Below are 25,881 nucleotides of genomic sequence, written 5' to 3'. Positions count from 1 at the left end.
GTGTGGGAAGTCAAAACCTTTAAGGCCAAAAGTCTGCCAGGGTCTATACTGAAAATGAAAATAGTTTAGAAAATACAATATAATAATATTACAAGTAGGGAATCAATGAAATTATATAACAATTTGTACTTAGCTCTTATTTAGTGGCCCATTGAGAAAAAACAATGTACGAAGATAATGATAATATGTTAAATCGCTAAATCGCTAATGACAGCACAAGACAATACCAATAATAAGAGAAATGGTGTCTCCCGTTAATCAACAGGACATGTCAAAATATACACAGGTGATATTTAGGTGTCAGTGAATTCGGAGACACAGACCCCCCCCCCCCCCCCCAAAAAAAACACCATTACACAAACGAGGACACTGAAAAATCTGTGTTTAACCCCTTAGAATCCACAGTGTCAAAGGAGTATTGCCAGAATGGATCTCTTTGTTGAAGTCTACATGTGATGTAACGTCCTCTTGGTTAAATGTGGACGTGTTCTATGGCTGCAGAGCACAGGGGAGAAGGTGAGCTTCCATGGCTTCCATGCAGTGGTGCGCAATAGAATTCACAGTCCATGTTTTATTACAAATAGCTGAGATGCAGAGTTTCAATGCACGTTTAGTTTTGGCCAATATATTCAGCCCAGTAGATCCATTTCAGCAGGCATATGACATTTGTGCTGCTACAATTAATGAAGCTTTGGATTTTGTTTTCTTGACTTATACTCGGGTGGTAAAAAAAAAAAAAACGTTAGTATTGGTCGTGTTGTCACAACGTGCACAGTGGCCACACTTGTAATTACCATGGGGGGTCCTGGGAGCAAAGTCCCATGCTTCTTGGGTAGCTTGAATGCTGTGAGTAACGGACTCGGATAAATCAAATGTGAGGATGGGCCATTGTTTAAATACACTGGATTTGACATGACTTCCACATGGGCTGTACTTCGTGGAAAAACACATACGTGGGGGGGGGGGGGGGGGGGGGAGTAGAGTAGGTTTTGAGGTTCAGCATCTCCATAGCACGGGTCTGCTCAATGACATTCTGATCATACCCACGTTGCAGGAACCCGGTGTGCATATCATTAGCTTTGCACTCAAACGACGTGTCTGTGCTACAGAGTCGTAGGAATTGACCCACCAGTATGTTCTGTTTAAGGGGTACCGGGTGTTTACTGTCTGCCCATAAAAGTACCTTCCTACTCTGCAGCTTACAGATGATAATAGACCTTAACTTATTTTCTTTATCATTGTGGATTTTAAGAATCCAAGAAGTCTGTTTTTCCCCCAACTCCTCTGTGCTGTAATATTTTATATATTTTTTAACCTTTTCAGAGTAAAGCTAAGTGAGAGACAGAGTAAAGATAAGTGAGAGACAGAGTAAAGATAAGTGAGAGACAGAGTAAAGATAAGTGAGAGACAGAGTAAAGCTAAGTGAGAGACAGAATAAAGATAAGTGAGAGACAGAGTAAAGCTAAGTGAGAGACAGAGTAAAGCTAAGTGAGAGACAGAATAAAGCTAAGTGAGAGACAGAATAAAGATAAGTGAGAGACAGAGTAAAGCTAAGTGAGAGACAGAGTAAAGCTAAGTGAGAGACAGAATAAAGATAAGTGAGAGACAGAATAAAGATAAGTGAGAGACAGAATAAAGATAAGTGAGAGACAGAATAAAGATAAGTGAGAGACAGAATAAAGCTAAGTGAGAGACAGAATAAAGATAAGTGAGAGAAGGAATAAAGATAAGTGAGAGACAGAGTAAAGCTAAGTGAGAGACAGAGTAAAGCTAAGTGAGAGACAGAATAAAGATAAGTGAGAGACAGAGTAAAGCTAAGTGAGAGACAGAATAAAGATAAGTGAGAGACAGAGTAAAGCTAAGTGAGAGACAGAGTAAAGCTAAGTGAGAGACAGAATAAAGCTAAGTGAGAGACAGAATAAAGCTAAGTGAGAGACAGAATAAAGCTAAGTGAGAGACAGAGAATAAAGCTAAGTGAGAGACAGAATAAGGCTAAGTGAGAGACGGAGTAAAATTATATGGAGGTAAGATAACCTCCGGTCTAGTGTCGAAGTGTGTGTGTGTCTATATGTGTCCCAATGTGTGTGCTGTGAGAGAGTGTGTATTTATTTCCCCTCTACCCGGCCCCTTCTCTTTGGCAGCTCACCTCGGCCCCCCCTCGTCCCCCCCGGCCCACCGACACCCCCCCTTCGGCCCCCCTCGGTTCCTTACAGTGATGACGCAAATGAATCACACAGACTGACCCCCACGGGCCAACCTCTAAAACACTATCCAGCTAGAATAAGAAACACATACACGTGTAAAGGACCTATCGCCTACCACATATTCTGGATTCGAACTTAAGGGATCTCTGCCTTTCAAATAACCCAGACTGCCTTCCTCACGCGTCTTAGCTGATCGTGCCACCGCAAAAGCTAGCGAATGAAGCGACGCAAGCAGGACACTTCAGACAGAGGAGTAAGTGCCACACATCCCCATATTCTACACATGTACTCGCGCACACACGCACACACACGCACGCACGCACACACACACACACACACACGCACGCACACACACACACACGCTCAATGTAAAACATTAGCCCTGCAAGAATATCAACGACTCTCAGGCCTTTATAGGGGATCTCCCAGATGTGTGTACAGTGGTTCCCACATACAGTTGAAGTCAGATAGTTTACATACAGCTTAGCCAAATACATATCAACTCAGTTTTTCACAATTCCTGACATTTAATCCTAGTACAAATTCCCTGTCTTAGGTCAGTTATGTTCCCCACTTTATTTTAAGAATGTGAAATGTCAGAATAATAGTTTGAGATAATTATTTATTTCGGCTTTTATTTCTTTCATCACATTCCCAGTGGGTCAGAGGTTTACATACACTCAATTAGTATTTGGTAGCATTGCGTTTAAATTGTTTAACTTTCCGGGTAGCCTTCCACAAGCTTTCCAGAATAAGTTGGGTGAATTTTGGCCCATTCCTCCTGGCAGTGCTGGTGTAACTGAGTCAGGTTTGTAGGCCTCCTTGCTCTCTTTCAGTTCCGCCCACAAATTTTCTATAGGATTGAGGTTAGGTCTTTGTGATGGCCACTCCAATACCTTGACTTTGTTGTCCTTAAGCCCTTTTTCTTCCAAACATAACGATGGACATTTTGGCCAAATAATTATATTTTTGTTTCATCAAAGCAGAGGACATTTCTCCAAAAAGTACGATCTTTGTCCCCATGTGCAGTTGCAAACCGTAGTCTGGCTTTTTTATGGCAGTTTTGGAGCAGTTGCTTCTTCCTTGCTGAGAGGCCTTTCAGGTCATGTCGATATAGGACTCGTTTTACTGTGGATATAGATACTTTTGTACCTGTTTCCACCAGCATCTTCACAAGGTCCGTTGCTGATGATCTGGGATTGATTTGCAGTTTGCGCACCAAAGTACGTTCATCTCTAGGAGACAGAACACGTCTCCTTCCTGAGCGGTATGATGGCTGCGTGGTCCCATGGTGTTAATACATGCATACTATTGTTTGTACAGATGAACTTCAGGCGTTTGGAAATTGCTCCCAAGGATGAACCAGACTTCTTCAAAAAAAATTCTGAGGTCTTGGATGATTTCTTTTCATTTTCCCATGATGTCAGGCAAAGAAGCACTGAGTTTGAAGGTAGGCCTTGAAATACATCCACAGGTACACCTCCAATTGACTCAAATGATGTCAATTAGCCTATCGGAAGCTTGTAAAACCATGACATCGTTTTCTGGAATTTTCCCAAGCAGTTTAAATGCACAGTCAATTTAGTGTATGTAAACTTCTGACCCACTGGAAATGTGATACAGTGAATTATAAGTTAAATAATCTGTCTGTAAACAATTGTTGGAAAAATGACTTGTGTCATGCACAAAGTAGACGTCCTAACCGACTTGCCAAAACTATAGTTGGAGAAATTTGTGAAGTGGTTGAAAAACAAGTTTTAATGACTCCAACCTAAGTGTATGTAAACTTCCGACTTCAACTGTGTATGTGTGTGTGTTGACTGTCTTAATGCTCGGCCTTGAGCAGGTTTGAACAGAGGAAGAAGTAGCTAAGCCTGGACCATCCATGGTCACTTGGACAAGGGCCAAGATGGGTCAGAATTGGTTTGATTTGGATTTTGTGCTACTCGCTTTTTGAGATGTGGTATTACTCAGGTCCCCCCTCCATTGTGTTGTTATCATGTTTTTATGTATGTCACTGTTCTGTTGTTGTAATCTTTGCAAATTTGAAAAAAAAGGGAAGGAAAATCATGGCCTGACCAGAGGTGTGGTGGCAGAGGTACCCTATCTCCTCATACGGTGCTAATTGTGTGAAATAGTGCCACCTGCAGGTTAAAGACGACATTGCACCTGATTTACTGTACCTATTTTTTTTATGTATTTATTTGTATTTATTTAACTAGGCAAGTCAGTTAAAAAAAATCTTATTTGCAATGACAGTCTACCCTGCCCATACCCAGACAACACTAGGTCAATGGTCTGTAGCCCTATGGGACTCCCAATCACTGCCAGTTGTGACAGAGCCTGGAATTGAACCAGGGTCTGTAGTGATGATTCTAGCACTGAGATCCAGTGCCTTAGACTGCTGTGCCACTCAGGAGCTCAAATTACAGGAAACTAACACACACACACACACACACACACACACACACACACACACACACGCACACGCACGCACGCACGCACGCACGCACACACACACACACACACACACACACACACACACACACACACACACACACACACACACACACACACACACACACACACAATGGGTCTCATTAGCCTACTTCCAGAAGTGTAAGGACAGAGCCCATACAGTGGTAGATATAGAACATCATTGTAGTTCTGATCATACACCCATGACAATTGTGCTGTCATGTGTTGCTGCCTTGCTATGTTGTTGTCTTAGGTCTCTCTTCATGTAGTGTTGTGTTGTTTCTCTTGTTGTGATGTGTGTTTTGTCCTATTTTATATTGTATTTATTTAAAAAAATTCAATCCCAGTCCCCTGTCCCCGCAGGAGGCCTTTTGCCTTTCGGTAGGCCATCATTGTAAATAATAATTTGTTCTTAACTGACTTGCCTAGTTAAATAATAATTTTTTTTTAAAAATCCACATATACCAGACTGTAACAGAGGCCTGTGCTTTGATATAGAATGCACTTCAATCAATGAGTCATTCTGAAGCTCCAATTATATATATATATATATAATGTACTCTGATCCATAAAGCATTGTTTTTTCCCCAACTGGATAAAAAACAGTCAACAAGCTCTCAGTGGATGATCAGATCTTCTTGGTAGTGAAATGTTAGTCTCTTTATTACAAGCCTTGAACACGTTTCCAATAGAAGCAGGCAGGAAAGCAGGCAGGAAAGCAGGCAGGAAAGCAGGCAGGAAAGCAGGCAGGAAAGCTGGCAGGAAAGCAGGCAGGGTCCTCAGTGATTGTGGGTTTTATTCTGGTCAATTAGATCATTATAATAATGGTGTGTGTGTGTGTGTTTCCTTGTCTTTGTCCATTAATAAAGCATCCTAGTATCAGTGAGCTTCTCCAGTCAGACACACAAACAGCCCTTCAGTGTTAAGAGAGTCAGCCCCAGACCAACCTTTCATCTCCTGGCCTAGCTGTGAGAGTCAGCCCCAGACCAACCTTTCCTCTCCTGGCCTAGCTGTAAGAGTCAGCCCCAGACCAACCTTTCATCTCCTGGCCTAGCTGTAAGAGTCAGCCCCAGACCAACCTTTCATCTCCTGGCCTAGCTGTAAGAGTCAGCCCCAGATTAACCTTTCATCTCCTGGCCTAGCTGTAAGAGTCAGCCCCAGACCAACCTTTCATCTCCTGGCCTAGCTGTAAGAGTCAGCCCCAGACCGACCTTTCATCTCCTGGCCTAGACCGACCTTTCATCTCCTGGCCTAGCTGTGAGAGTCAGCCCCAGACCAACCTTTCACCTCCTGGACTAGCTGTGAGAGTCAGCCCCAGATGAACCTTTAATCTCCTGGCCTAGCTGTGAGAGTCAGCCCCAGACCGACCTTTCATCTCCTGGCCTAGCTGTAAGAGTCAGCCCCAGACCGACCTTTCACTCCTGGCCTAGCTGTAAGAGTCAGCCCCAGACCGACCTTTCATCTCCTGGCCTAGCTGTAAGAGTCAGCCCCAGACCGACCTTTCACTCCTGGCCTAGCTGTGAGAGTCATGCAGCACAAGACCAAGCTGAAACTGAGGGTAGCATAAAACATGATCAGAGCAGATAGTTTAATAGCAAAAGGTCAATTGTTATAGGCTACAGTGGAATCAAACTTCATCTTCGTTGTGTGTTCTCCCACTGCAATGTACAGCACCTCACAAATCATTGTCTTGTTTTCTTTGTAAAACGTTACGGCATCCTGTGTGCGATGTGTATCGGCAGAGCAGTTGCACTATGCCTATACTTGTCTAGTATCTACTGAAAAGCTGAAGGGTAGGTAAGACTACTATATCGTTAGGCTTCCTCTGGAAAAATGTAACGACACACAGTCTCATATTTTGAGAGCTTATTAAACCCACACTTGAATGACTTCTTCAAAATCTCCATGGTGACAGACAGACAGACAGACAGACCCAGACCGAATGCAGTAAAACGTCCACACACTGAGGATTTTTTGTTGTTGTCGTTGTTAAAAGCTACGGTGCACCTACTGAGAGACATAACAACTTAGCGGAAGTTACATTTTCCCCTCCTCTGCTACAGACATTATGTGGTGAGATAGTGCCATCTGGAAATATCTTTCTGTCATTTTTTAATTTTTTATATAGCAATAGGAGTTCTGATTTACAAGGAATGGACTGTTTTAAGTCCTGAGAGATGGAAGCTTAGAAATACATAGGCTGAGTAGGCTCCCTATTCCCTATAGGTCGTGGTCAAATATAGTGCACTACATAGGGAATAGGGTTCTATAGGGCTCTGGTCTAAAGTAGTGCACTATATAGGGAGGAGGGTTCTATAGGGCCATGGTCTAAAGTAGTACACTATATAGGAAATAGGGTTCTATAGGGCCTGGTCTAAAGTAGTGCACTATATAGGGAGGAGGGTTCTATAGGGCCATGGTCTAAAGTAGTGCACTATATAGGGAATAGGGCTCTATAGGGCCCTGGTCTAAAGTAGTGCACTATATAGGGAATAGGGTTCTATAGGGCTCTGGTCTAAAGTAGTGCACTATATAGGGAATAGAGTACCGTTGGGGATGCGGATCCATGCATGTCAGTCTCGGTGCAAAACATGACACTCAATCTGGCTCATGGCGTTTTTATGAGGCCGGAGCTGCGTAAAGGATTTAAGGAAATTTATTGTCTTATTATGATCTAGTCATTATTTTTGGAAAGATACAGTACGTAGGAACAAGTCAAAAGGTCAGTGATGGGTTACATACACCTCATTTGTTTTGTTGAGGGGGCGAGTGTGTGTGTGTGTGTGTGTGTGTGTGTGTGTGTGTGTGTGTGTGTGTGTGTGTGTGTGTGTGTGTGTGTGTGTGTGTGTGTGTATGTATGTGTGTGTGTGTGTGTGTGTGTGTGTGTGTGTGTGTGTGTGTATGTGTGTGTGTGTGTGTGTGTGTGTGTGTGTGTGTGTGTGTGTGTGTGTGTGTGTGTGTGTGGAATTGTATTGTTTTATTATGGTTCAGTGTGTACGATGTAATATCACTCATTAGTAGACTAATATCACTCATTAGTAGACTAATATCACTGATGCTTAGGAGCCAATTCAACAACATTCAGTGGTGGGGTTCTACTTTCAGTGGAACTGATGGCTCTTAAAGAAACTGAGAGGACCAGTATGTTGCTGTGATGGGTTCAACCATTACAGACCAGCATGTTGCTGCAGTGGGTTCAACCATTACAGACCAGCATGTTGCTGCAGTGGGTTCAACCATTACAGACCAGCATGTTGCTGTGATGGGTTCAACCATTACAGACCAGTATGTTGCTGTGATGGGTTCAACCATTACAGACCAGTATGTTGCTGTGATGGGTTCAACCATTACAGACCAGTATGTTGCTGTGATGGGTTCAACCATTACAGACCAGTATGTTGCTGTGATGGGTTCAACCATTACAGACCAGCATGTTGCTGCGATGGGTTCAACCATTACAGACCAGCATGTTGCTGTGATGGGTTCAACCATTACAGACCAGCATGTTGCTGTGATGGGTTCAACCATTACAGACCAGCATGTTGCTGTGATGGGTTCAACCATTACAGACCAGTATGTTGCTGTGATGGGTTCAACCATTACAGACCAGCATGTTGCTGCAGTGGGTTCAACCATTACAGACCAGCATGTTGCTGCAGTGGGTTCAACCATTACAGACCAGCATGTTGCTGTGATGGGTTCAACCATTACAGACCAGTATGTTGCTGTGATGGGTTCAACCATTACAGACCAGCATGTTGCTGTGATGGGTTCAACCATTACAGACCAGCATGTTGCTGCGATGGGTTCAACCATTACAGACCAGCATGTTACTGCGATGGGTTCAACCATTACAGACCAGCATGTTGCTGCGATGGGTTCAACCATTACAGACCAGCATGTTACTGCGATGGGTTCAACCATTACAGACCAGCATGTTGCTGCAGTGGGTTCAACCATTACAGACCAGTATGTTGCTGTGATGGGTTCAACCATTACAGACCAGCATGTTGCTGTGATGGGTTCAACCATTACAGACCAGCATGTTGCTGTGATGGGTTCAACCATTATAGACCTGCATGTTACTGCGATGGGTTCAACCATTACAGACCTCCATGCCCATATAAAGGCCATTTTATTTTCGACATAATCAATTGGACATTTAGTTAATGAAGCCAAGTGAACATCTGGATCCCAGGTTCTTCCAAGGTCTATAAGGGTTGCGTTTGAGCATGTGCACGTACAAGTGTGTGTGTGTGTGTGTGTGTGTGTGTGTGTGTGTGTGTGTGTGTGTGTGTGTGTGTGTGTATGTGTGTGTGTGTGTGTGTGTGTGTGTGTGTGTGTGTGTGTGTGTATGTGTGTGTGTGTGTGTGTGTGTGTGTGTGTGTGTGTGTGTGTGTGTGTGTGTGTGTGTGTGTGGAATTGTATTGTTTTATTATGGTTCAGTGTGTACGATGTAATATCACTCATTAGTAGACTAATATCACTCATTAGTAGACTAATATCACTGATGCTTAGGAGCCAATTCAACAACATTCAGTGGTGGGGTTCTACTTTCAGTGGAACTGATGGCTCTTAAAGAAACTGAGAGGACCAGTATGTTGCTGTGATGGGTTCAACCATTACAGACCAGCATGTTGCTGCAGTGGGTTCAACCATTACAGACCAGCATGTTGCTGCAGTGGGTTCAACCATTACAGACCAGCATGTTGCTGTGATGGGTTCAACCATTACAGACCAGTATGTTGCTGTGATGGGTTCAACCATTACAGACCAGTATGTTGCTGTGATGGGTTCAACCATTACAGACCAGTATGTTGCTGTGATGGGTTCAACCATTACAGACCAGTATGTTGCTGTGATGGGTTCAACCATTACAGACCAGCATGTTGCTGCGATGGGTTCAACCATTACAGACCAGCATGTTGCTGTGATGGGTTCAACCATTACAGACCAGCATGTTGCTGTGATGGGTTCAACCATTACAGACCAGCATGTTGCTGTGATGGGTTCAACCATTACAGACCAGTATGTTGCTGTGATGGGTTCAACCATTACAGACCAGCATGTTGCTGCAGTGGGTTCAACCATTACAGACCAGCATGTTGCTGCAGTGGGTTCAACCATTACAGACCAGCATGTTGCTGTGATGGGTTCAACCATTACAGACCAGTATGTTGCTGTGATGGGTTCAACCATTACAGACCAGCATGTTGCTGTGATGGGTTCAACCATTACAGACCAGCATGTTGCTGCGATGGGTTCAACCATTACAGACCAGCATGTTACTGCGATGGGTTCAACCATTACAGACCAGCATGTTGCTGCGATGGGTTCAACCATTACAGACCAGCATGTTACTGCGATGGGTTCAACCATTACAGACCAGCATGTTGCTGCAGTGGGTTCAACCATTACAGACCAGTATGTTGCTGTGATGGGTTCAACCATTACAGACCAGCATGTTGCTGTGATGGGTTCAACCATTACAGACCAGCATGTTGCTGTGATGGGTTCAACCATTATAGACCTGCATGTTACTGCGATGGGTTCAACCATTACAGACCTCCATGCCCATATAAAGGCCATTTTATTTTCGACATAATCAATTGGACATTTAGTTAATGAAGCCAAGTGAACATCTGGATCCCAGGTTCTTCCAAGGTCTATAAGGGTTGCGTTTGAGCATGTGCACGTACAAGTGTGTGTGTGTGTGTGTGTGTGTGTGTGTGTGTGTGTGTGTGTGTGTGTGTGTGTGTGTGTGTGTGTGTGTGTGTGTGTGTGTGTGTGTGTGTGTGTGTGTGTGTGTGTGTGTGTGTGTGTGTGTGTGTGTGTGTGTGTGTGTGTGTGTGTGTGTGTGTGTGTGTGTCCAGGTCTAATGAGGAACTGTTATTTCCTCCAGGACACCTCCTTCCTACTCTCTGGCATCCTGGGACATGAAGTCTCCAGGCTGTCCTTAGCCATCTGTCCCAATGTCACTTTAACTAAAAAACACTGACAGCACTGAAAGCAAAGAGGACATTTTTCCGACAAAATTACGATTTTTTTTTATTTATCGATTTTTTTGTTGTTGTATTTATCCAATATTTTTCACAGTTGTGTTTGTTTTCATCAGATTAAATTGCTGATGGGTTCCTTCATGTTCGTGTAAAATATGACTTTTAGATGGTTGTGTATGACATTTGTGGTTTAACTGGGATATTTGTAGTCTGTGTATTTGACTGTGATATGTGGTTGTCTCGTCTAGCTTAAGATGAATGCTAGTGGTGTAAAGTAAATACACTTAAGTTGTTGTTTTTTGTGTATCTGTGCTTTACTATTCTCACAAATGCACTGAGAGTCAGGAAGCAAGTTCAGGGAGTGAGTGTTTTAATAAATAAACATAAAACACACACACACAACGCACCGACATGAAAACAGAGTCAATAACACCTGAGGAAAGTACCAAGGAGAGTGACAGATACAGGGAAGATAATCAAGGAGGTGATGGAGTCCAGGTGAGTGTCATGAGGCGCAGGTGCGCGAGACGATGGTGACAGGTGTGCGGGATAATCAGCAGCCTGATGTCCTAGAGGCCAGAGAGGGAGTATACGTGACAACTTTTTATATTGTTGACTACTTTAGCTTTTACTTCACTATATTCCTAAAGAAAGCAATGTACTTTTTACTCCATACATTTCCCATGACACCCAAAAGTACTTGTTACCTTTTGAAACCTTAGCAGGACAGGAAAATGTTCCAATTCACACACTTAAAGAGAATATCCCTGGTCATCCCCTGCCTCTAATCTGGTGTACTCAATAAACACAAATGATTCATTTGTAATTCATTTTGTCTGAGTATTGGTGTGCCCCTGGCTATCCGTAACAAATGTAATAAAAATGGTGCTGTCTGGTTTTATAAGGGATTTTAAGTGATTTATACTTTTACTTTTGATATTTAAGTATATTTTAGCAATTACATTTACTTTTGATGCTATTTTAGATGTTTAACTCAAGTATGATTTTACTGGGTGACTTTCACTTTTACTTGAGTCCTTTTCTATTAAGGTATCTTTACTTTTACTCAAGTATGAGAATTGGGTACTTTTCCCACCACTGATGAATACACGCATCATCGCTCTGGATGAAAGCATCTAGTAAATGTCAAATGTAAACATTTAGATCTCACATTACTGCATTGAATTATACCCCCCCCAAAAAATATAAAACAAATATTGATGTCACAAATGTACTATTTGTACATTTCTTTATTAAAAAAAATATATAGTTTTTTTTTGTTACATTAGACTGTGTAAAACCTAGTAATACTACTTATATCTGAGAGTGAGGCAGATTTATAAGCATTTTGCAACAACAACAACAAACATGAATATTTGTCTCACTGAAATGAAACCATGAAGTGATCGATTTTTAAACAAATACATGTCTGTTTTTGAAAAATCCAATCACAAGAGTGAAAAAGTGAAAAAAGTGAGAGAAAAAAACAACATATTTTTCATAACTTCTTAAAAAAAAAAAAAAATAAGCTAATTTACCAACATTTCTGAAAAAGGATATATAGCGTTTTGGAATGAAACTCTTCAAATATCAACAAATTCGATGTGGTCTTTTGAGAACATGAGAGTAGGACGCAACTTAAAACACAGACTATTTCTGCTTCCACATCCCAAACCATAACACTCTAAAATCGAATCAAACACATTACATTTGTCCTAAATAACATTACTGTAAGAGAGGCACTACAGTTGGTTTCCTCCTGGCTTGACAGGTCTGTGACTACCACTCAGTAGCCATCCAGACCAGTCTGTGACTACCACTCAGTAGCCATCCAGACCAGTCTGTAACTACAATACCACTCAGTAGCCATCCAGACCAGTCTGTGACTACCACTCAGTAGCCATCCAGACCAGTCTGTAACTACAATACCACTCAGTAGCCAACCAGACCAGTCTGTGACTACCACTCAGTAGCCATCCAGACCAGTCTGTAACTACAATACCACTCAGTAGCCAACCAGACCAGTCTGTGACTACCACTCAGTAGCCATCCAGACCAGTCTGTAACTACAATACCACTCAGTAGCCAACCAGACCAGTCTGTGACTACCACTCAGTAGCCATCCAGACCAGTCTGTGACAAACACTCAGTAGCCATCCAGACCAGTCTGTGACTATCACTCAGTAGCCATTCAGACCAGTCTGTGACTACACTACCACTCAGTGGCCATCCAGACTAGTCTGTGACTACCACTCAGTGGCCATCCAGACTAGTCTGTGACTACACTACCACTCAGTGGCCATCCAGACTAGTCTGTGACTACACTACCACTCAGTGGCCATCCAGACTAGTCTGTGACTACACTACCACTCAGTGGCCATCCAGACCAGTCTGTGACTACCACTCAGTGGCCATCCAGACCAGTCTGTGACTACCACTCAGTGGCCATAGAGACCAGTCTGTGACTACCACTCAGTGACCATCCCGACCAGTGTTGATATCACAAGCATGTAAGCATGAGCAGCCAAACCCTACACTCACACCAATGTGTTATTGGGACCTATTCAAACCAATCCCAGCACTTCTACCTTTTGCCCTAAATAAAGGTTCCCTCTTTGCTTGACCAGCCAGACCCTCTCTCTCTCTCTCTCTCTCTCTCTCTCTCTCTCTCTCTCTCTCTCTCTCTCTCTCTCTCTCTCTCTCTCTCCCTCACCAACCCTATGGCTCTGAGCCACAGCAAGCAGCTCAGCTCTGCCACAGGAGTGGTGATGTGTAAACACTGATGGCTTGAAAAGTGGACCTATCCAAAGAGCAAACACCACTGAAATAAGCTCTGCGGTTGCTGTTACACCTGCCTTTCAGCATAGAGAAACAGTGATCGTTTAAATGTACATCTATTGCGGATTTGCTTTGAGCCGTGATGGTGGGTACTGTGCCAGTTGCAGGCCGATCAACCTGAAACTCATTCGAACTTCAACTACTTTCCTTATTAACCCGGGTTGAGGCTCTAATGCACTTCTAACAGTGTGTGCCAAGGGAACTGGAAATGTCACAGGCCTAATATAGGTGCACTAGGTGCATGATGACGCAGTTAAATCATTATCTTTCATTCATGACTAGCCCTGTTTCAACTCTTCTATCCATTGTGACGCCTCCACACACACACACACACACACACACACACACACACACACACACACACACACACACACACACACACACACACACACACACACACACACACACACACACACACACACACACACACACACACACACACACACACACACACACAGTCTGCATAATGCACCCTAACTTCATGTATCGCTCATTAGTAGCTTCAGATCAGCCTAGTTGATATATGTCTGCTCCTATCATCAGCAGTGTTAGTATTCTACTGACTAGAGGGACCACAGGCATCAGTGACTAGCTGTACTGACTAGAGGGACCACAGGCATCATAGACTAGCTGTACTGACTAGAGGGACCACAGGCATCATAGACTAGCTGTACTGACTAGAGGGACCACAGGCATCATAGACTAGCTGTACTGACTAGAGGGACCACAGGCATCAGTGACTAGCTGTACTGACTAGAGGGACCACAGGCATCAGTGACTAGCTGTACTGACTAGAGGGACCACAGGCATCAGTGACTAGCTGTACTGACTAGAGGGACCACAGGCATCAGTGACTAGCTGTACTGACTAGAGGGACCACAGGCATCAGTGACTAGCTGTACTGACTAGAGGGACCACAGGCATCAGTGACTAGCTGTACTGACTAGAGGGACCACAGGCATCATAGACTAGCTGTACTGACTAGAGGGACCACAGGCATCAGTGACTAGCTGTACTGACTAGAGGGACCACAGGCATCATAGACTAGCTGTACTGACTAGAGGGACCACAGGCATCAGTGACTAGCTGTACTGACTAGAGGGACCACAGGCATCAGTGACTAGCTGTACTGACTAGAGGGACCACAGGCATCAGTGACTAGCTGTACTGACTAGAGGGACCACAGGCATCAGTGACTAGCTGTACTGACTAGAGGGACCACAGGCATCAGTGACTAGCTGTACTGACTAGAGGGACCACAGGCATCAGTGACTAGCTGTACTGACTAGAGGGACCACAGGCATCATAGACTAGCTGTACTGACTAGAGGGACCACAGGCATCAGTGACTAGCTGTACTGACTAGAGGGACCACAGGCATCATAGACTAGCTGTACTGACTAGAGGGACCACAGGCATCATAGACTAGCTGTACTGACTAGAGGGACCACAGGCATCAGTGACTAGCTGTACTGACTAGAGGGACCACAGGCATCAGTGACTAGCTGTACTGACTAGAGGGACCACAGGCATCAGTGACTAGCTGTACTGACTAGAGGGACCACAGGCATCAGTGACTAGCTGTACTGACTAGAGGGACCACAGGCATCAGTGACTAGCTGTACTGACTAGAGAGACCACAGGCATCAGTGACTAGCTGTACTGACTAGAGGGACCACAGGCATCAGTGACTAGCTGTACTGACTAGAGGGACCACAGGCATCAGTGACTAGCTGTACTGACTAGAGGGACCACAGGCATCAGTGACTAGCTGTACTGACTAGAGGGACCACAGGCATCAGTGACTAGCTGTACTGACTAGAGGGACCACAGGCATCAGTGACTAGCTGTACTGACTAGAGGGACCACAGGCATCAGTGACTAGCTGTACTGACTAGAGGGACCACAGGCATCAGTGACTAGCTGTACTGACTAGAGGGACCACAGGCATCAGTGACTAGCTGTACTGACTAGAGGGACCACAGGCATCAGTGACTAGCTGTACTGACTAGAGGGACCACAGGCATCAGTGACTAGCTGTACTGACTAGAGGGACCACAGGCATCAGTGACTAGCTGTACTGACTAGAGGGACCACAGGCATCAGTGACTAGCTGTACTGACTAGAGGGACCACAGGCATCCGTGACTAGCTGTACTGACTAGAGGGACCACAGGCATCAGTGTCTAGCTCTAAACTCTAGCAGCATCACTCTTCACTGAGGTGGTCTTAGAGAAGTGCCTATCGTTGACATGCTGTTTTTATGTGTGTGTGTGTGTTGTTGTTGATTGTAATTAAGGCATGATGTTGTAGAGCAATGAGGTCAATCCCAGGGCTTTCTAATCAAACCAACCTAAGAGGTTCTGGCAGCCAGATAGCTACTAATTAATCTGAGTACCACACACCCGTATTAGGATTATAGCTACAGTCTCACTGCAGAATCCAACGTTTGTCCATAAACGTACAATTTTGAAGGCTTACATTTAGACATATATTCCCGAATGGTTAAGTTAAGGGTTAACACAGTTCTTATTCAGTGCAGCTGATAAAAGTCTCCTGACCCGGTGATAAGGCCACAGGAAGTGGACTATAAGCTTTGTTTACAAATCGTTTCTACTGTGGGAAACAGCATTCACCGTAATAACACTGCTGTATCCTAAAGTAGCGTAACACAATACTACTACACACTAAGAAAATAGGGTTCCTCAAGGGTTCTTTGGGAAGGTGCTGGTTCTATAGTGGAACCACGATGACTCAAATAACCCATTGAGCCCTTCAATGGTTATTTTCAGTTCAGAAAAGGGTTCTTCTTCTCCTCTTTTATGTATTAACATGTAGTTACAGTTTTTCTTGATCGCTAAGACACATTTAATGAAACTGGGGTCCACTTGGATCTCCATCGGAACCTAATGGGTACAACAGTATTCTTTTTCACACACAATAAAAATGCTAAGCACATTTCTTGCAACGACAAAAAAAGAGTAAACAACTCTCTACAAAAGACTCAAAGGTCATTTTGTTACATTTTGGTAACAGCTGATACAAATTACTCCCATGAATGTGAACCTCTTCTGCACATGTGCAAAACTTATTTGCGCAATTGTTCAACCAGGAATCAGTCCTTCTTCATCTGTGAAAGAGGTCACCTCGGAGTTGCTGTTGGCAAGAATGGATCGGACGTTCCAGGGCTAGCACACCTGATGCAACTTAACACAATAATCACATCTCAAATCAATAATCACATCTCAAAATCAATAATCACATCTCAAAATCAATAATCACATCTCAAAATCAATAATCACATCTCAAAATCAATAATATCTGAAAATCAATATTTACATCTCAAATCAATAATCACATCTCAAATCAATAATCACATCTCAAATCTAAATATAATTTTCACATGCTTCGTACACAACAGATGTAGACTAACAGTGAAATGCTTACTTACGAACCCTTCCCAACAATGCAGAGAGAAAACAGATGAATAGAAAACTTTTCCAACAGTCTTGAAGGTGTTCCCACATATGCTGAGCACTTGTTGGCTATTTTTCCTTCATTCTGTGGTCCAACACATCCCAAACCATCTCAATTGAGTTGAGGTCAGGTGATTGTGGATGCCAGGTCATCTGATGCAGCCCTCCATCACTCTCCTTGGTCAAATAGCCCTTACACAGCTTGGAGGTGTGTTGAGTCATTGTCCTGTTGAAAAACAAATGATAGTCCCACTAAGCGCAAACCAAATGGGATGGTGTATCGCTGCAGAATGCTGTGGTAGCCATGCTGTTTAAGTGTGCCTTGAATTCTAAATAAATCATTGACAGTGTCACCAGCAAAGCACTCCCACACAATCACACCTCCTCCATGCTTCACGGTGGGAACCACACATGCGGAGATCATCCATTCACCTACTCTGCGTCTCACAAAGACATGGCGATTGGAACCAAAAATCGCACATTTGGACTCAAAGGACAGATTTCCACCGGTCTAATCTCCATTGCTCATGTTTCTTGCCCCAAGCAAGTCTCTTCTTCTTATTGGTGTCCTTTAGTAGTGGTTTCTTTGCAGCAATTCGACCGTGAAGGCCTGCTTCATGCAGTCTCCTCTGAACAGGTGATGTTGAGATGTGTCTGTACTTCCACAAATTCACTCTTAACAAGGCACACCTGTTAATTGAAATTAATTCCAGGTGACTAACTCATGAAGCTGGTTGAGAGAATGCTAAGAGTGTGCAAAGCCGTCATCAAGGCAAAGGGTGGCTACTTTGAAGAATCTCAAATATAAAATATTTAACACTTTTTTGCTTACAACAAGATTCCATATGTGTTATTTCATAGTTTTGATGTTTACACTATTATTCTACAATGTACAAAATAATACAAGTTAAGAAAAACCCTTGAATGAGTAGGTGTGTCTAACCTTTTGACAGGTTCTGCATATATTTCATCCGTTTTGGAATGAGACTAGAAATTGAGCTCGGGTGCATCCTGTTTCCATTGATCATCCTTGAGATGTTTCTACAACTTGTCCACCTATGGTAAATTCAATTGATTGGACATGATCTGAAAAGGCAAACAGCTGTCTATATAATGTCCCACAGTTGACATTGCATTTCAGAGAAAAAAACTAGCCATGAGGTTGTAGGAATTGTCCATAAAGCTCCGAGACAGGATTGTGTCGAGGCACAGATCTGGGGAAGGTTACCAAAAAATGTATGCAGCATTGAAGGTCCCCAAGAACACAGTGGCCTCCGTCATTCTTAAATGGAAGAAGTTTGGAACCACCAAGAGTCTTCCTAGAGCTGGCCCCTCCGGCCAAACTGAGCAATCAGGTCCCTTGGTCAGGGAGGTGACCAAGAACCCGATGGTCACTCTGACAGAGTTCCAGAGTTCCTCTGTTGAGATGGTAGATTCTTCCAGAAGGACAACCGTCTTCGCAGCACTCCATCTTAGGAACCTTAGGAAATGGTTATTCATAACATCATACAGGTTCCATTTTGGAACCTTAGGAAATGGTTATTTATAACATCATACAGGTTCCATTTTGGAACCTTAGGAAATGGTTCTTTGTCGAAACTTCCAAAAAGGCTTTATATAGCACCGAAGGGGGATCTGTTGTGGTTACAAGCCAAAAACCCTTATTTGGCACAATATAGAGTACGTTTTTTGTGTATAGCCAACTGTAGCCATGCACAGTGTTCTTAGCTAAATTAGTACAGCTAGCTAACTGTAGACATGCACAATCTTCCTCAAAAAGATAGTATAGTTAGTTAACTGCAGCCATGAACAGTGTTCCTTGCTAAAACAGTACAGTTAGCTAACTGTAGCCATGCACAATATTCCTAACTAAAACAGTACAGTTAGCTAACTGTAGCCATGCACAGTGCTTCTTGCTTTGGAGCACAGTGTTGCTTTGGAGCTCTGCCGTGCGTACTTTGGAACTTGGAAAGCTTCAAAGATGCAGGGTTTATGTTTGTTCTGTTCGTTCAGTGGTGGCAGTGCATCTGATTTCTGTGTGTGCGTGTGTGTTTTGTGGAGCAGATAGACAGCGACAGCTCGTGATTAGTGACAGTGGTGCTGAGCTGGGTGACTCCTAGGGAAGTGGAAAATGGCTTTACGAGGCCTGAGCAATGTTCATTAGAGTACATAAAGTCGAAAGGCTCCACCGGGCCATTAGGCTGTGAATGGAACCAAAGTAAACTTAAACCTGACTGTAAAATTGAATTAGAAAGCCCGGTGCTTAATGGAACGTTTTTTTTAAACTCCAGCATTTACTGATTCCCTCCATTTCTCTTCTTCCTGTTTTTCCTTTCATTATTTAGCCTAGTTGAACAGCAGCAGGTGATTTTTTGATTTGTTAAAAAAGTTTGAAATATCCAATAAATGTCGTTCCACTTCATGATTGTGTCCCACTTGTTGTTGATTCTTCACAAAAAAATACAGTTTTATATCTTTATGTTTGAAGCCTGAAATGTGGCAAAAGGTCGCAAAGTTCAAGGGGGCCGAATACTTTCGCAAGGCACTGTAAATGTACAGAATTGTAATTTCTCACTCACTCTGTTTTCCCTACAGATGCCAGAATGGGACAACAAGAGAAGCTCAAGAGGATCTCAGGTTAGTGTTTATAACCCCTAATAGAGATATACTGGCTCGTCAGGTTAGTGTTTATAACCCCTTATAGAGATATACTGGCTCGTCAGGTTAGTGTTTATAACCCCTTATAGAGATATACTGGCTCGTCAGGTTAGTGTTTATAACCCCTAATAGAGATATACTGGCTCGTCAGGTTAGTGTTTATAACCCCTAATAGAGATATACTGGCTCGTCAGGTTAGTGTTTATAACCCCTTATAGAGATATACTGGCTTGTCAGGTTAGTGTTTATAACCCCTTATAGAGATATACTGGCTCGTCAGGTTAGTGTTTATAATCCCTTAACACATAGAGATATACTGGCTCGTCAGGTTGGTGTTTATAACCCCTTATAGAGATATACTGGCTCGTTATGTTAGTGTTTATAACCCCTTAACACATAGAGATATACTGGCTCGTCAGGTTAGTGTTTATAACCCCTTAACACATAGAGATATACTGGCTCGTCAGGTTAGTGTTTATAACCCCTTATAGAGATATACTGGCTCGTCAGGTTAGTGTTTATAACCCCTTAACACATAGAGATATACTGGCTCGTCAGGTTAGTGTTTATAACCCCTTATAGAGATATTCTGGCTCGTCAGGTTAGTGTTTATAACCCCTTATAGAGATATACTGGCTCATCAGGTTAGTGTTTATAACCCCTTATAGAGATATTCTGGCTCGTCAGGTTAGTGTTTATAACCCCTTATAGAGATATACTGGCTCGTCAGGTTAGTGTTTATAACCCCTTATAGAGATATACTGGCTCGTCAGGTTAGTGTTTATAACCCCTTATAGAGATATACTGGCTCGTTAGGTTAGTGTTTATAACCCCTTAACACATAGAGATATACTGGCTCGTCAGGTTAGTGTTTATAACCCCTTAACACATAGAGATATACTGGCTCGTCAGGTTAGTGTTTATAACCCCTTATAGAGATATACTGGCTCGTCAGGTTAGTGTTTATAACCCCTTATAGAGATATACTGGCTCGTTAGGTTAGTGTTTATAACCCCTTAACACATAGAGATATACTGGCTCGTCAGGTTAGTGTTTATAACCCCTTAACACATAGAGATATACTGGCTCGTCAGGTTAGTGTTTATAACCCCTTAACATAGAGATATACTGGCTCGTCAGGTTAGTGTTTATAACCCCTTATAGAGATATACTGGCTCGTCAGGTTAGTGTTTATAACCCCTTAACACATAGAGATATACTGGCTCGTCAGGTTAGTGTTTATAACCCCTTAACACAGAGATATACTGGCTCGTCAGGTTAGTGTTTATAACCCCTTATAGAGATATACTGGCTCGTCAGGTTAGTGTTTATAACCCCTTATAGAGATATACTGGCTCATTATGTTAGTGTTTATAACCCCTTATAGAGATATACTGGCTCGTCAGGTTAGTGTTTATAACCCCTTAACACATAGAGATATACTGGCTCGTCAGGTTAGTGTTTATAACCCCTTATAGAGATATACTGGCTCGTCAGGTTAGTGTTTATAACCCCTTAACACATAGAGATATACTGGCTCGTCAGGTTAGTGTTTATAACCCCTTAACACATAGAGATATACTGGCTCGTCAGGTTAGTGTTTATAACCCCTTAACATAGAGATATACTGGCTCGTCAGGTTAGTGTTTATAACCCCTTATAGAGATATACTGGCTCGTCAGGTTAGTGTTTATAACCCCTTAACACATAGAGATATACTGGCTCGTCAGGTTAGTGTTTATAACCCCTTAACATAGAGATATACTAGCTCGTCAGGTTAGTGTTTATAACCCCTTATAGAGATATACTGGCTCGTCAGGTTAGTGTTTATAACCCCTTATAGAGATATACTGGCTCATTATGTTAGTGTTTATAACCCCTTATAGAGATATACTGGCTCGTCAGGTTAGTGTTTATAACCCCTTAACACATAGAGATATACTGGCTCGTCAGGTTAGTGTTTATAACCCCTTATAGAGATATACTGGCTCGTCAGGTTAGTGTTTATAACCCCTTATAGAGATATACTGGCTCGTCAGGTTAGTGTTTATAACCCCTTAACACATAGAGATATACTGGCTCGTCAGGTTAGTGTTTATAACCCCTTATAGAGATATACTGGCTCATTATGTTAGTGTTTATAACCCCTTATAGAGATATACTGGCTCGTCAGGTTAGTGTTTATAACCCCTTAACACATAGAGATATACTGGCTCGTCAGGTTAGTGTTTATAACCCCTTATAGAGATATACTGGCTCGTCAGGTTAGTGTTTATAACGCCTTATAGAGACATACTGGCTCGTCAGGTTAGTGTTTATAACCCTTTATCAGGAGGATAAAGGTGAGATGGATTGTCAGGTAGTAGTGACCACACTGAGGTTATTTTATTTTATTTCACCTTTATTTAACTTGGCAAGTCAGTTTAAGAACAAATTCTTATTTACATTGACTGCCTAAACCGGCCAAACCCAGATGATGCTGGGACAATTGTGCGCCGCCCTATGGGACTCCCAATCATGGCCGATTGTGATACTATTTTATTAGGATCCCCATTAGCTGTTGCAGCAGCTAATCTTCCTGGGGTTCCAGACAAAACATAAAACATGACATAGTACAGAACATCAATAGACAAGAACAGCTCAAGGACAGAACTACATACATTTTTGTATTCAAACCATGGTGTTTGTAGTCACGCCTCTAGCACTGAGATGCAGTGCCTTAGACTGCTGCGCCACTCGGGAGCCCAAGACAGGAACAATTATACAATGTAAAGTGTAGTGTAAAACACAGATTTGAAAACGGAATCCCAGAGTTGCATTCCAGAACGTGATATAACCCTAACTGTTAAAAGGTTTGTCCCTTATCTATCCGTCTTTGGATCGCTCTTGCACCTTTAGATTGGTCCGTCGAGACAGATTATTAAGGTCTCCCATTTTTCATGATCTTCTAGTCAGTGTACCAGTAATATAGACAGCTTTGACATTTAGCCTACAGTAAGTCATTGCACAAAAAGAGATGGCTCACTTAGCTATAGGTAAAAACTATATGGTTATTTGGATAGGTATACAGGTTATTTGGAGAGGTATACAGGTTCTTTGGATAGGTATTGGAGGGTTATTTGGATGGGTATATTAGGGTTATGTGGATAGGCTTATTAGGGTTCTTTGGAGAGGTATACAGTTATTGTGACAGGTATACAGGTTATTTGGATGGGTATATCAGGGTTATTTGGATGGGTTTATTAGGGTTATTTGGATGGGTATATCAGGGTTATTTGGATGGGTTTATTAGGGTTATTTGGATAGGTATGCAGGTTATTTGGATAGGTGTATTAGGGTTATTTGGATAGGTATACAGTTATTTGGATTCTTATACATGTTATTTGGATAGGTATATTAGGGTTATTTTGATAGGTACAGTGGGGAGAACAAGTATTTGACACACTGCCAATTTTGCAGGTTTTCCTACTTACAAAGCATGTAGAGGTCTGTAACTGTGAGAGACGGAATCTAAAACAAAAATCTAAAACAAAAATCCAGAAAATCACATTGTATGATTTTTAAGTCATTAATTTGCATTTTATTGCATGACATAAGTATTTGATCATTCAGGAAAGCAGAACTTAATATTTGGTACAGAAATCTTGGTTTGCAATTACAGAGATCATATGTTTCCTGTAGTTCTTGACCAGGTTTGCACACACTGCAGCAGGGATTTTGGCCCACTCCTCCATACAGACCTTCTCCAGATCCTTCAGGCTTCGGGGCTGTCGCTGGGCAATACGGACTTTCAGCTCCCTCCAAAGATTTCTATTGGGTTCAGGTCTGGAGACTGGCTAGGCCACTCCAGGACCTTGAGATGCTTCTTACGGAGCCACTCCTTAGTTGCCCTGGCTGTGTGTTTCGGGTTGTTGTCATGCTGGAAGACCCAGCCACGACCCATCTTCAATGCTCTTATTGAGGGAAGGAGGTTGTTGGCCAAGATCTTGCGATACATGGCCCCATCCATCCTCCCCTCAATACGGTGCAGTCGTCCTGTCCCCTTTGCAGAAAAGCATCCCCAAAGAATGATGTTTCCACCTCCATGCTTCACGGTTGGGATGGTGTTCTTGGGGTTGTACTCATCTTCTTCCTCCAAACACGGCGAGTGGAGTTTAGACCAAAAAGCTCAATTTTTGTCTCATCAGACCACATGACCTTCTCCCATTCCTCCTCTGGATCACCCAGATGGTCATTGGAAAACTTCAGACGGGCCTGGACGTGTGCTGGCTTGAGCAGGAGGGCATTGCGTGCGCTGCAGGATTTTAATCCATGATGGCATAGTGTGTTACTAATGGTTTTCTTTGAGACTGTGGTTCCAGCTCTCTTCAGGTCATTGACCAGGTCCTGCCGTGTAGTTCTGGGCTGATCCCTCACCTTCCTCATGATCATTGATGCCCCACGAGGTGAGATCTTGCATGGAGCCCCAGACCAAGAGTGATTGACTGTCATCTTGAACAGTTGTTGCCTTCTCACCAAGCTGCTTGCCTATTGTCCTGTAGCCCATCCCAGCCTTGTGCAGGTCTACAGTTTTATCCCTGATGTCCTTACACAGCTCTCTGGCCTTGGCCATTGTGGAGAGGTTGGAGTCTGTTTGATTGAGTGTGTGGACAGGTGTCTTTTATACAGGTAACGAGTTCAAACAGGTGCAGTTAATACAGGTAATGAGTGGAAAACAGGAGGGCTTCTAAAACTAACAGGTCTGTGAGAGCCGGAATTCTTACTGATTGGTAGGTGATCAAATACTTATGTCATGCAATAAAATGCAAATTAATGACTTAAAAATCATACAATGTGATTTTCTGGATTTTTGTTTTAGATTCCGTCTCTCACAGTTGAAGTGTACCTATGATAAAAAAAATTACAGACCTCTACATGCTTTGCAATTCGGAAAACCTGCAAAATCGGCAGTGTATCAAATACTTGTTCTCCCCACTGTATATGAGTTATTTGGATAGGTATATTAGGTTATTTGGATAGGTATATTAGGTTATTTGGATAGGTATATTAGGTTATTTGGATAGGTATATTAGGTTATTTGGATAGGTATATTAGGTTATTTGGATAGATATGTACGGGTTATTTGGATAGGTATATTAGGTTATTTGGATAGATATGTACGGGTTATTTGGATAGGTACATTAAGCTTATTTGGATAGGTATAGTGTTGTTTTTTGGATAGGTATGTGGGTCATTAGGATAGGTATATGGGTTATTAGGATAGGTATATGGGTTATTAGGATAGGTATATGGGTTATTTGGATAGGTATATGGGTCATTAGGATAGGTATATGGGTTATTAGGATAGGTATATGGGTTATTTGGATAGGTATGTGGGTCATTAGGATAGGTATATGGGTTATTAGGATAGGTATATGGGTTATTTGGATAGGTATATGGGTTATTTGGATAGGTATATGGGTTATTTGGATAGGTATATGGGTTATTTGGATAGGTATACAGGTTATTTGGATAGCCATGCTAGCTGATAGGTATATGGGTTATTTGGATAGGTATACAGGTTATTTGGATAGCCATGCTAGCTGATAGGTATATGGGTTATTTGGATAGGTATATGGGTTATTTGGATAGGTATACAGGTTATGTGGATAGGTATATGGGTTATTTGGATAGGTATATGGGTTATTTGGATAGGTATATGGGTTATTTGGATAGGTATATGGGTTATTTGGATAGCCATGCTAGCTGATAGGTATATGGGTTATTTGGATAGGTATACAGGTTATTTGGATAGCCATGCTAGCTGATAGGTATATGGGTTATTTGGATAGCCATGCTAGCTGATAGGTATATGGGTTATTTGGATAGGTATATGGGTTATTTGGATAGCCATGCTAGCTGATGGGTATATGGGTTATTTGGATAGCCATGCTAGCTGATAGGTATATGGGTTATTTGGATAGCCATGCTAGCACAGCCCATGCAGTGTGTAAATCATGCATCCTGTTCTAAAGCTGTTGACCAAAGAGATGCATTGACTTTTACGGTGCAGTATTGGCCAACAGGCCACACATTTGAGTCCTTTTCCACACCTCGTCTTTTTTCCACTAAAGCATTTCCACTAAAAAGCATTTCAAATATTTATATTTGACTTCAAACACGTTGGCTTTGGAAAACACGTTGGCTTTGGAACTTTACCTGGAGAGATTAGCAGAGACAAGATAAAGAGT

At 42.5% G+C, this 25,881-nt stretch overlaps 1 protein-coding gene across 1 annotated transcript in view; it reads left to right on the top strand.

Moving 5' to 3' along the window:
• LOC109867058 (cGMP-inhibited 3',5'-cyclic phosphodiesterase A) overlaps positions 1-25,881 on the top strand; it is a 242,096-nt gene that overhangs the window by 131,014 nt on the left and 85,201 nt on the right. The window contains exon 2 of the mRNA XM_031801186.1: positions 19,589-19,630. Coding sequence (XP_031657046.1) covers positions 19,589-19,630 — 42 coding nt within the window. The remainder of the gene's footprint in view (positions 1-19,588; positions 19,631-25,881) is intronic.

This window comes from Oncorhynchus kisutch, linkage group LG22 (genome assembly GCF_002021735.2).
Source record: "Oncorhynchus kisutch isolate 150728-3 linkage group LG22, Okis_V2, whole genome shotgun sequence".
NCBI lineage: Eukaryota > Metazoa > Chordata > Actinopteri > Salmoniformes > Salmonidae > Oncorhynchus > Oncorhynchus kisutch.
The sequence above is the reverse complement of the archived record's forward strand: the minus strand, read 5'-3'. Positions and strand labels throughout refer to the sequence as shown.